This window comes from Schistocerca piceifrons, chromosome 11 (assembly GCF_021461385.2).
Source record: "Schistocerca piceifrons isolate TAMUIC-IGC-003096 chromosome 11, iqSchPice1.1, whole genome shotgun sequence".
Taxonomy (NCBI): domain Eukaryota; kingdom Metazoa; phylum Arthropoda; class Insecta; order Orthoptera; family Acrididae; genus Schistocerca; species Schistocerca piceifrons.
The window spans coordinates 26,606,315-26,619,632 of NC_060148.1; the positions used below are offsets into that span (position 1 = coordinate 26,606,315).

General features: G+C 41.7%; 1 protein-coding gene across 1 annotated transcript in view; it reads right to left on the reverse strand.

Annotated features, from left to right (window-relative positions):
* Nucleotides 1–13,318, reverse strand: part of LOC124720254 (activated Cdc42 kinase-like) — a 390,360-nt gene that overhangs the window by 172,596 nt on the left and 204,446 nt on the right. Inside the window, exon 11 of the mRNA XM_047245572.1 lies at nt 4,000–4,136. Within this exon, the coding sequence (XP_047101528.1) occupies nt 4,000–4,136 (137 nt within the window). The remainder of the gene's footprint in view (nt 1–3,999; nt 4,137–13,318) is intronic.

Here is a 13,318-nt window from a genome sequence, read left to right on the forward strand (position 1 = left end):
AACTTAATATTATTGAAATTGGGACATATGAACATGCGTGTGGAAGACATACACACACACACACACACACACACACACACACACACATGGTGGGCGGGGGGGGGGGGGGGGGGGGGGCGGGGGTTGGTTAGAGAAGAGGGGGGGGGGGGGGGAGGAGGAGGAGGAGGAGGAGGAGGAGGAGGAGGAAGAGAGAGAGCACAATTTGATTATGACAGAGCTCACTCTCTCACTGTTGACCTGTGCAACTGAAATATCCACATAAAGTTTGAGCTTTGCTCTAAATAGTATTTTGTTTTTCGTATTCTGCTACCAGACATCACCACATGCTACCCTAGCGTTGTACATACAATACATTTATGCATTATTAAGTGACATGAACTTGCTTTGTGACTGAGGTATAATCTTCCAAACTGCACAGTGCTAAATTAATAAATGCACCTAATTAAAGTAATCTGTATTTTCTATTAATACCCGGTAGCATTTTCTAATGGAATAGCCTATATCACTAATGCATACTGCAGTCTAAACAGTACAGAAATTTATAACTTTGATACTACACAACAGCATTCGAGGTTACCTCGTTAGAGCACATAACTGACAAAAATGTACTGAATTGAATTGCAGAGAAAAGAAATGTATGGCCTAACATGACTAGAAAATGACTCTGACATATCAAGCAGTAATTAATTTGGAAAAGCAGATAAGGGTTGTGAGGTGACGGGCGAGTTGTGGCGCCCTGGAAATATTATACGTCCGGAGTTGGGGCGGCCGCACAGGACACTCATCAAAGCCCTGCCCGACAGCAGCCACGTGGTGCCGAATGTTAGCTCAGCAACCGCGTGATGCCACACAATGGCCGGTCCAGCCGCGTGGCTGGCAATTCCTTGGTGGCGCTGTGTCGATGAAGGAGACACGCTGGGAGTGCCAAAGATGGCGGACTTTGTGAAACCTTAACGGCAGACATTCCACAGTTCGTATAGAAATTAATAGTAGCCAGATGAATCACGATACCTCAAGAAGAAACATGTACATTACCATTATTTACATGACGATTCTGATAGTGTAAACAGATTTTCAATATCTTCATTAGTTTAAAGTTTAGTATCTGACAGTAAATTATACAAGTAACACGCAGCAATGAATTTCCAAACTCTAAACGGTTCATCCGATTTCGTCAATCTCCATGTCTAGAGAAAGATTTTAGTGTAAACCTAAATTGGTATAAATTACAGGCACGTAACTTGAATAGTACACAAGTTATTTGAGGTCGAAGTGTCCAATTACTATAGATCGCGTTAGGCCATAAGTACTCCACAGTTACATGAAAAAATGGTAGCAGCATGCTTATAAATATATTTATTCATCTATGTCTTTGTTTATATCCGATATACACGATTCATGAAGAAATTGGTCAATTATTTACTGTGTTTTAGAAAGCACACAAACATTAGGCTACTGGCCTACTTTTGTTTGTTATTCGTTTGATATATGGCTATTTAATTTGTTATGTATTTAATAATGTGTGTTAGAGCATGTTTATGGTCCAGCCGTATGAATATTTATTTAATTTCAAATTATTTAAACGTAATTCCAGTATTTTTTATGCGTTTAAATATGTTTGTGAGGGTACATTGGCTTGGAGACATGGAGGGAGCATTCTAGCCAATCACAGCGCTCGTTAATGGTGAGACTGTATGGAAGTGGGGGAGGAGGATCGTGTCGAAAGAGGACAGAGGGCAGTTCTGGACAGTACAGCACACGACACGGGAAGTGCTGGATGTGATGGCGTGACAGATGCTCGGTTGTGGCACAGACTTGGAGCAGTTTGTGTGTGGTAGTGGCAGACAGAAATACTTTGGAGTGCCGACTTGCGCACTTGTGAGATTTCCGCGGCTTCTACAATGAAGACGTAGTGTGCGTTTGGAAGTGAATACCTCGTGAGCCGTGTTGTTGTTCATAACTAATTATGTGCTGTAGGAATCTACTGTTATTCAACTTATATTTTATTTAAGCGCTGGACCATCAACACCAATAAGTGTTTTGCAGAAATATGCGGCATTCTCAAAATACTTCTGCAATCGCACTCATCATTTAAAGTCGCTAAAATAGCACCTGCATATTTTGTTTAATTGCAATCTTTCACTTATAAATTTCTACATTAATTCACAATTACCGGCTGATAGGACCCATCGACCATTTGATTCGTGCGTGTATTCATATTGTATACTGTAGACTCAGCAGTATTTGGCTTGTAATGCAGTAACTACGTATCCCAGCCCCTATACAACAAAACTAGCCAAAACTATTAATATTGCAACTCTGAGTCCGAGGGTACGCAGTTGAGAGCCACCACATCATTTCATTTCATTACTGTTTGAAAGCCTGCAGGGTGGAGCTACTGCAGATGGTACAGGTGTCAAAATACTGCAAGACAAGCAAATGAATGCAAAAGGATACATTTTCACTAACACTGATTTAATATATATGCATGTTGTTGTTGTTGTTGTTGTTGTTGTTGTGTTCTTCTGTCCTGAAACTGGTTTGATGCAGCTCTCCATGCTACTCTATCCTGTGCAAGCCTCTTCATCTCCCAGTGCCTACTGCAACCTACATCCTTCTGAATCTGCTTAGTGTATTAATCTCTTGGTCTCCCTCTACGATTTTTACCCCCCCACGCTGCCCTCCAGTACTAAATTGGTGATCCCTTGATGCCTCAGAACATGTCCTACCAACCGATCCCTTCTTCTGGTCAAGTTGTGCCACAAACTCCTCTTCTCCCCAATTCTATTCAATATCTACTCATTAGCTATGTGATCTACCCATCTAATCTTCAGCATTCTTCTGTAGCACCACATTTTGAAAGCTTCTATTCTCTTCTTGTCTGAGCTATTTATCGTCCATACATGGCTACACTCCATACAAATACTTTCACAAACGGCTTCCTGACATTTGAATCTATACTCGATGTTAACGAATTTTTCTTCTTCAGAAATGCTTTCCTTGCCATTGCCAGTCTACATTTTATATCCTCTCTACTTCGACCATCATCAGTTATTTTGCTCCCCAAATAGCAAAACTCCTTTACTACTTTAAGTGTCTCATTCCCTAATCCAATTCCCTCAGCATCACCCGCCATAATTTGACTACATTCCATTACCCTCATTTTGCTTTTGTTGATGTTCATCTTATATCCTCCTTTCAAGACACTGTCCATTCCGTTCAGCTGCTTGTCCAAGTCCTTTGCTGTCTCGGTGAACCTCAAAGTTTTTATTTCTTCTCCATGGATTTTAATACTTACTCTAAACTTTTCTTTTGTTTCCTTTACTGCTTGCTCAATATACAAATTGAATAACATCGGGTATAGGCTACAAATCTGTCTCACTCCCTTAACAATCTCTGCTTCCTTTTCATGCCCCTCGGCCCTTATAACTGCCATCTAGAATCTTTACAAATTGTAAATAGCCTTTTGCTCCCTGTATTTTACCCCTGCCACCTTCAGAATTTGAAAGAGAATATTCCAGTCAACATTGTCAAAAGCTTTCTCTAAGTCTACAAATGCTAGAAACACAGTGTTGCCTTTACTTAATTTATCTACGTGCTATAAACGCCAAAATTATCTTTACATCTGCAGATTTCATCAAGTTGAGAATGATATGTACAGTCTATTGACAAAGAACTCCTGAAGCCAATCACAAATCTAGTTAAATACTTGGTTAGCTCATATTTTGTTTACTTTGGGACACTGTTAAACAGACATGAATGTCTTCAAGAAGTGAAGGAATGCAGCTTTCAGTTGCTGATCTGGCAGATGAACAGACTCGGAGAAGTTTCACTAGCCCTCAGTAAGCAGAACCTGATTTTCAGTTTCCAAAAATGTCATGGTATATGAGTATAAGCCATGTTATTTTATTCCACAACATGACATTAGTGATACAGGCCTAGAAAGTACATATTTGGTGGCCCGCACTGGGTCGCCCCGGTGCGTGCTGCCTTACTAACCTTGCCGCCGAGGAAGGACATGTCCCCGAAGTAGGAGCCGTCCAGCCCCACGTGGCCGGTGTGCTTCAGGTCGCCTTGCGGCCGCGATATCATCTCCGGTCGCAGCCTCCGACGGGACGAGTATGGGTTCTTCCCGTCTGGAGGCAGCAGAGTATGCAACACTGTTATGAAGGACAAGCAGTGAGGCACAAGAACAGATTAAAGCTTACGTCGTTCACTTTACACTGTCATGCACTCCGTCGTCAAGTAATGAACACGAAAGCTATATGTTTGGATATTTTATATTATTCTTGAAGACTTCAGTTTGTCGAGATAGCTATTAAGTCTTTTTATTACTGCTACCAGTTTTGAGAGATCATCAGATCATCTAAAATTACTAAATCTACGTGCTTTTTACAACACTAAAATTGACACAGTCATCTTGTGTTGAAATGTAATAAAAAGTGGCAGGGGACACGAGCATGTCAACAAAAAAATACCACACAATTAAAACACGCAACATGTTGCGCTGATGTCCCAGTATACACTCTGTCAAGTTGTAATACGAGGCATGCTTTTTAAGTGAGTACCGTTTTGAAATTTTAAAAAAGACGTGCTAAGATATCTCAATAATTTTATTTTTACGTGAAAGCCTGTATCTTAATGTACTTTCCTACATAATTTCCGTCAATATTGAGGCACTTATAACGTTGTACCAGTTTTTGAATACCCTCCTCATAGAAGTCTGCCACCTGACTTGTTAACCCTGTATCACCACCGTTTTGACTTCATCATCATCTTGAAGACGCTGACCGACCAGGTGTTTCTTCGAGTGCAGGAACAGATGGTAGTCACTGGGCGCAAGATCGGGGCTGTACGGAGGATGATCTAGAGTTTCCCGCCGAAAAGATGTGATGAGATCTTTGGTCTGATTCGCCACATGCGGACGGGCATTGTCTTGCAGCAAAACGATGCCCTTGCTCAACTTCCACGGACTGTTGCTTTGATTCTGGTGCGACGTAGGCCACCCACGTTCCATCGCCCGTAACAGTTTGGCTTAAGAAATCGTCACCGTCGTTGTGGTACCGCTCAACGAAAGTCAATGCACTGTCTAAAACGTTTGGTTTTGTGCACATCCGTCAACATTTTCGGTACCCGACGTGCGCACAATTTTCAGTAATTCAAGTGCTCGGTCACAATGCCGCACAAAACATCACTAGAAACATTAGGAAAGCCATCCCGCAAGGAGGAAATCATAAAGCGTCTGTTTCCTCTCACCTTCTTGTTCACTTCCTGCACCAAACTTTCATTAACAACCGAAGAATGCCCACTCCGTTGTTCATCGTGCACATTTGTGCGGCCATCTTTAAATGCTTTCACCCACTTTCTTACCACTCCATCACTCATAATGTTTTCTCCGTAAACTGCACAGATCTCATGATGAATATCGTTCACTTTTAGGCATCTGGCACTAAGAAATCTTATAACAGCCTGTACTTCACATTCGGTGGGACTCACGATTATCGGAGGCATCTTAAACACTCAGTACACAATGTAAACAAGGAAGAATCAGACTGTAATGGTGTCAGTGTGTAGATTAAGGTACAGGCTTTCATGTAAAAATAAAATTATTGAGATAACTCAGCACATCTTTTTTTAATTTCAAAATGGTACTTACTTAAAAACACGCCTCGTAAAAAAATGTGGCATGGTGCATGTCACAAACACACTGTGTGTTTGGACATCAATACAACATGTTCTATGTTTTAATTGTGCAGTATTTTATCTGTGTAACGCTGGTGCTCTCGGCTATTTTTTATTACAATCTGACACAACATCACTACATGACTTTTACTGTGGTAGAAATAAAAGATTAATTACATAACTTTAGTTTCTCAAGGTGAAAGCTAAAACTTTATGAGCATACCTTGTACATAATACATCTTCAACAGCTTTTATTGGAGGTTATACTTACTTATCATGTTGTAAACACATTTTCTACTTTGTGTTCATTATCAACAGCCTCATTAATAAAACTGAAGATCCATTACATTAAACTGTGATTATACGTCAGTTTAAAAAGCAAAGAGCTCAAAAGACGTGGATATTTACAACGGTGGAAGTAAAAGGGCGAATCACATTGGACTCGTTACATATTCCAGGATCCAAGGTGAACCACCTACAACTTGCACTGGAAAGATTGTGGAAATGTAAAGTTCTACTTACATGCAATTTTCACAGAATGGATTGGTTTTAAGTGGCTTTTATTTTTAGCCAACAAACAGATTGCAATAATACTTACAAAGTATACTTTTAGTGCAAACATACACTTTTTTAAATGGAACAATGCCTGTTGACAATAACAGATTAAAATTAAGGTATATTAGAATGCCACTGAGTTTGTTACAGAATTCTAGTGCGAGTCAGTTTCGAGATATCGTATTTTGAAAAGTTTCCACACCATCACTTGTTTGTGCTATTCAACTTGCATAGTGACTACGTACGACATCGTTATATTTGCTGTAGTGCGCTTGTGTGTTCGTCGAGTGCACTGCGACCTGATAGTCAGTCACAGTACTATAGGTAAGTGGACAACAGGATTCACCGATGGAGAAGAAGTCGAGTATCTCACGGTGTATGGAGAGTGTAGGAAGAATGCAGTTCGTTCTTGTACGATGTATGCAGCAAGATATCCAAATACACAGCAAACAAATGTGCAAATATTTATCAACCTCCTCACCAAGTTATGTGAAAGTGGTAGTGACAGATAGAAACAGGTGAGAATGGAAGAAGAGGAAATTTACGTTCTTGCTGCTGTCAATATTGATCTTCACATGAGCTCCAGTGGAATCACACGAGGAAGTGGCACGAGTCGGGCACGTGTCCTACGTGTTCTCCATTGACATACGTTCCTACCCTATCAAATCTCTCTCCATATTCCCAATGTATCACGTACCAGGGGCCTTTCAAAAGTCCATGGAAAGTCCGAGAGATGGCACCACTGGCGCGTATCGAGGTCATGTTTAGTTAGTAGCATCTTTGGAAAGAATGCACACCAAGTTTCAGCCATATTGGTCTATTTCTTTGTGTTTGGCATTCGTGTGAGTCAAGGAAGTCGAGTGATTGTCAAAAAATGGACAAAAAAGAATTTCCTGTGGTGATTAAACATTACTTTATGAAAGGTAAAATGTCTCAGGAGACTAACGAGAAGCTTGAAAAACATTACGACGGTTCCAAAATTTTCGGAGTGGCCATATGGGCACAAGTGATGCTGAACGTTGCAGACACCCTGTGGAGGTTATGACTCCAGAAATCATTGATAAAATCCGTGATGTGGTGATGGATGACAGAAGGGTTAAGGTGCGTGAGATTGCTAGTGCTGTGGGCATCTCAAATGAATGGATACATAATATTTCACATAAACATTTGGACGTGAGAAAGCTATCTGCACGATGGGTTCCGCGATTGCTCACACTTGACCAAAAACAGAATCGTGTGTAGTGTTGCAAGGATGGTTTGCAGCTGTTCAGGAAGAATTCACAGGACTTTAAGCGTCATTTCGTCACTGTGGATGAAACGTGGATACATTACTATACTCCTGAGACCAAATAACAATCTAATCAATGGGTTACCAAGGGAGAATCTGCACCAAAAAAGGCGAAGACCATTCCTTCGGCCAAAAAGGTTATGGCGTCTGTCTTTTAGGATTCTCAAGGGATAATCCTCATAGACTATCTGGAAAAGGGTAAAACTATTATAGGTGCTATTATTCACCATTATTGGACCATTTGAAAACCGAGCTGCAAGAAAAATGCCGGCAATTGGACCGCAAAAAAGTCCTTTTCCATCACAACAATGCACCAGCACACACCTCAGCAGTTGTGGTCGCAAAATTAATGGAAATAGGATTCCAATTCATTTCACATCCCCCCCTATTTTCCAGACTTGGCTCCCTCGGACTGCTATTTGTTCTCCAATTTGAAGAAATGGCTGGCGGGACAAAGATTTTATTCACATGCAGACTTGGACAATTGCTATTATTCGGAAGGGATCAACAAATTAGAACATCATCGGACGAAGTGTATAAGTCTAAAAGGAGACTATGTCGAAAAGTAAAAAAGGTTTACCCCAAACATATAAGTAGTTTTTATTTTTGCATGGACTTTTCAAATGTCCCTCGTGTCTTATTTAGTGATGAAGGTACGTTTACCAATTGTGGCAAGGAAACCTATGAAGCGTACACTATTCATCTGTTGAAAATCCCCATTGGCTTTGTCAGGTGGGACGTCAGCATCCTCGGAGTGTAAACACGTGGTGCAGAATAGTGAACTGTCACCTCATAGGCCCGTTTTCCACAGATAGAACACTGAACCCGCACAGTTATCGCAGCCTCCTAACAGACACCATCTTCCACAACCTACACAATAAGAGCAACCTGTGGTACCGACACCACGGCTGTCCAGTCGACAGTGCACAAAGTACTACAGCACGCCTCCACAAATTGTTTCCGAATCATTCGATCGGATGCAGAGGACCTGTACCTCGGCTGGCCTGTTCCTCAGATTTGACGGCTGTAGACCTTTTTCTGTGGGGAAAGCTGAAAGATACTGTTTACAAGGGCATACCGACTACACCCAATGATACACAATGACGTACTACAGCAGCCTGGACGTCTCCACTGAAATGCTAGCACCTGTGCAGTAATCGTTCCACATCAGACTGGTTCAAATGGCTCTGAGCACTATGGGACTAACATCTGTGGTCATCAGTCCCCTAGAACTTAGAACTACTTAAACCTAACTAACCTAAGGACAGCACACACATCCACGCCCGAGGCAGGATTCGAACCTGCGACCGTAGCAGTCGCGCGGTTCCGGACTGAGCGCCTAGAACCGCACACCAGACTGGAAACGTGTATTGCTGCTGGTGGTGGTCATTGTGAACACAACCTCTCACGGTCAGCTGTCTTGTTACTGGTCTACTGGTCAGAACCCACACAACTAGCATGTTCACTTAAGCTGTTCTTTAGTGTGGGCTACCACAGATATTGTACAAAACTCAGTGTGAGAACATTTCAAAATACAGTATCTCGTAAATGGTTCACACTAGAATCCTGCAACAAGTACCACTGTCGTTCTAATTCACCCTACTTTTAGTCTGTCAGTCCACAGCTCGTGGTCTCGCAGTAGCGTTCTCGCTTCCTGCGCACAGGGTCCCGGGTTCGATTCCCGGCAGGATCACGGGTGTACCCTGCCTCGAGATGACTGGGTGTTGTGGTGTCGTCTTCTTCAACATCATCGTTCATCCTCATTACGGTCGGAGGAAGGTAATGGCAAACCAACTCCGCTAGGACCTCGCCTAATATGGTGGTGCAGGTCTCTCGCATCATCCCCTACACTCCTCGGAGTATGGGACCTCGTCATCATCTCAGTCTGTCAATGTCATTAGGCACTGTTCCATCAAAAAAGGGTATGTTTGCACAAAATATACATTTTCTAAGTATTACTACAATTATTGGCTAATTATATGAGACTCTGAGCACGAATCCATTCTGTGAAGACTGCACATCAATAGCACTTTCCATTTCTGCAATATTTGCAGTACACGTTTTATGCAATTCAAGCTGTATACGCTGTCTGGCAAAAAAATGAAGTAACCAAAAGACATTGGCGGATGGCAATGTAACTTCATGCACTAGCACAGAACACCAGAGTACACAAGTGTTCCAGAATGACATTTTCACTTTGCAGCGGAGTGTGTGCTTATATGAAACTTCCTGGCAGATTAAAACTGTGTGCCCGCCTGAGACTCGAACCCAGGACCTTTGCCTTTTGCGGGCAAGTGCTCTATCCTTTCTTTCAGGAGTGCTAGTTCTGCAAGGTTCGCAGGAGAGCTTCTGTAAAGTTTGGAAGGTAGGAGATGAGGTACTGGCAGAAGTAAAGCTGTGAGTACCGGTCATGAGTCGTGCTTCGGTAGCTCAGTTGGTAGAGCACTTGCCCGCGAAAAGCAAAGGTCCCGAGTTCGAGTCTCGGTCGGGCACACAGTTTTAATCTGCCAGGAAGTTTTTACACAAGTGTTGTTAGCAGGTCTGGTAGGGTGTTTAAGGGTGTGAACTACCTGAAATGCTGAGTGATCACTGTCAAGGATGTGCAGATGCTGCGTACTTTTATGAGATGGCATTATCAGTACACGACAGAGTTTGAAAGGTCCCTCATTGTGGGCCTCTATTCCACCAGCTCATCGTATTGTGCAACATCTGGATTTGTGGAGAATTCAAATATGGCAGTGGGCCAATGCTGGGTTGAATGGGAACGCGAGGGAAGGCATACCATTGTCGAGGTACTGGTCGACCACACGTGACCACCATGAGGAAGGATTGCCTTCCTGTGCACTGAGGACACTGTAATGCCTTCACGTACGCTTCTCTCATCCGAGAATCAATAATGGACATCCTACAATGTGCTACGTCACCTCGCGACATCAATCGGAGAATAGCAGTAACTGGACTGGGGAATTACTGTTCCCTGCATAGGCTGCCGTTGACACCACAATTAGGACTGTTAATATTTTTAAAAATATCGGGAATCCAACATATTGATATTTAAAAAAATTTAATTGTCAGCCCTCGATATATCGAAAAAAAGTATCGATATATTGAGGGGAAAAATATCGATGTACTGGCCTATCAAAATATTGACTACACATCGTAAATACACTGTCAGTTTTAGAGTTGTACATTTAAGTATTGACTTATTATTAGATATTCTGTACATCAACAAGCTTTATCCCTGTCAGAGCAAGAATTGAAAGGAAAATGATGCACGTTCAAACTTAGTGATAACCACTTTGGTAACAGTGGTACCTGCATGTAAGTGGCACATTAAAGTTGCCTGACTGGTACGTTGTTCGGTTTCCTCAAATATCAGATTTGTCCAGAACACTTCGTGTAGACTTCCTTGTTTTTATTCATTTCTGAAAACGCCAGCAACCTTGCAGTTGTGGTGTCAAAACTGCATAGTGAAGCTAAACGTTGCAGTTTCTGTTGGTAGCACCAAGTGCCGATTACGTCAGCATTTCCCCTCCCAACGTCTCCTCCCACCGCAAACACCAATCTTGTCATTTTCATTTTGTTCACCAATTTCAGCAATTGTTTTCCAAGACTACTGATGTGACGAAATGGCACACTAGTTGTGTTGGTAATTGATTTTTAACATAACTGGTGTGCCATTTCTTCAAATGAGAAACCTTGTTATTCCACTCACACTGCCCCCCCCCCCCCCTCCACCCAGTGCAATCAGATTACTTCTTTGTGCCACCTATATTTGCTTCACACAATCTAAGAGACTCCTTCACATAGTGAAAATAAAGCTACATTCACTACAATTTCAAAAGAACTATTTCAAATATTTACTAAAACTTGCCAAAAAATATAATATAAAATAAAAGCACCAGCGCTCCACATTACCATTTTAATATCGATATACCGAGGAGAAAAATATTACTATCATATATCGATAATTTTTTTAAAAAAATATAAATACATCGATATTTTATCAATAGCCCTAACCACAAAACAAATGGCCGTGTCTGGAGTGGTCCCAGGATCGGGAAGAATCTAGTGCCGATGAATAGAATCGCACTGCATTCAGCGATTAATTGTGGTTCCGTCATGCTCCATACGGCCATTGCTAGCGAGTACCGTGGCAACCTGGTATGAGGTGGTGTTATCTGGTGTTTTGGAGAGGCACAGCAATGGTACTCTGGCATTACAGTGTGGGGAGTTGCTGGATATCACTTCAGGTCACAGGTGGTAGTGACTGAGGAAACTGAGATGGCACAATGGTACTTCACGGACATCCTGCATCCTCAAGTGTTACTGCTCGTGTGTCTTTTTTGATGGGGTATTTCTTGCACACAAATGACATGTGACTCTACAAACAGCCTGGACAAAGTTGAGGTAATCCCGTGGCCAACAAGATCCCATGTCTGGGACCAGGTCAGATGTAACAGAGCCAGTATTGAAGAAATCAAAGACCAGTTACAATGGTTGTGGGCCGGCTTGCCCTAGGACCAGATACGACAGCTTTAGGACACCCTTCCCAACCCAATCAGTGTATGCATGCCACACTGGTAAGTGAGCTCATGCTGCCAAGTTCTTCTAAATCTGACTTGATTTTATAATCATTGAAACAAAATCACATACCCTCTCAAGCCGTGAATTTTCATTTAATTTCCTCCTATAATCCTGTGAGCTTCACATTTTTTTGTCAGGTTGTGTATATGAGGGAAACACCTGCACAGGAAACTGTCCAGCTATAACATGTTATGTGGTAGGCCAACAAATATCTTTTTTACACTGCGAACACATTTTGTGCAATACTCTAATATTCTGATTTTGTAAGCTTTACACACACACACACACACACACACACACACACACAGTAATATAAATAAGTCTTTTCAGTGCTTCATTGGCAAAATTTTGGGCGCTGGGATGCAGCTCTTCAGACACACCATCATCCCGCAGCCATAAAAACCAGAAGTTCAATTTTTTTTACCTTGTCACAAAACTTACAACGAGAAATCATTCTTTACAAGACACGTTCCGAAATTCATGGTTTTTAAAACATAATTTCTTATAGTTACATAGTACGAATGCGGCCCCTTTTTGATTGCCTCTAAGACCCAAACCTCCAGATGTCAGACACTCAGATCAGTATTAAACATTGTATGTCGTGATGGCCTTGGGAGAGCCAGTCGTGACAAAACTCGACCATCTGGTGAGCAAGATGTATGAGCCAGGCGAAATACCCACAGACTCCAAGAAGAATATAATAATTCCAATCCCAAAGAAAGCAGGTGTTGACAGATGTGAAAATTACCGAACTATCAGTTTAATAAGTCACAGCTGCAAAATACTAATGCGAATTCTTTACAGACGAATGGAAAAACTGGTAGAAGCGGACCTCAGGGAAGATCAGTTTGGATTCCGTAGAAATGTTGGAACACGTGAGGCAATACTAACCTTACGACTTATCTTAGAAGAAAGATTAAGAAAAGGCAAACTTACGTTTCTAGCATTTGTAGACTTAAAGAAAGCTTTTGACAACGTTAACTGGAATACTCTCTTTCAAATTCTGAAGTTGACAGGGGTAAAATACAGGGAGCAAAAGGCTATTTACAATTTGTACAGAAACCAGATGGCAGTTATAAGAGTCAAGGGGCATGAAAGGGAAGCAGTGGTTGGGAAAGGAGTGAGATAGGGTTGTAGTCTCTCCCCGATGTTATTCAATCTGTATATTGAACAAGCAGTAAAGGAAACAAAAGAAAAATTTGGAGT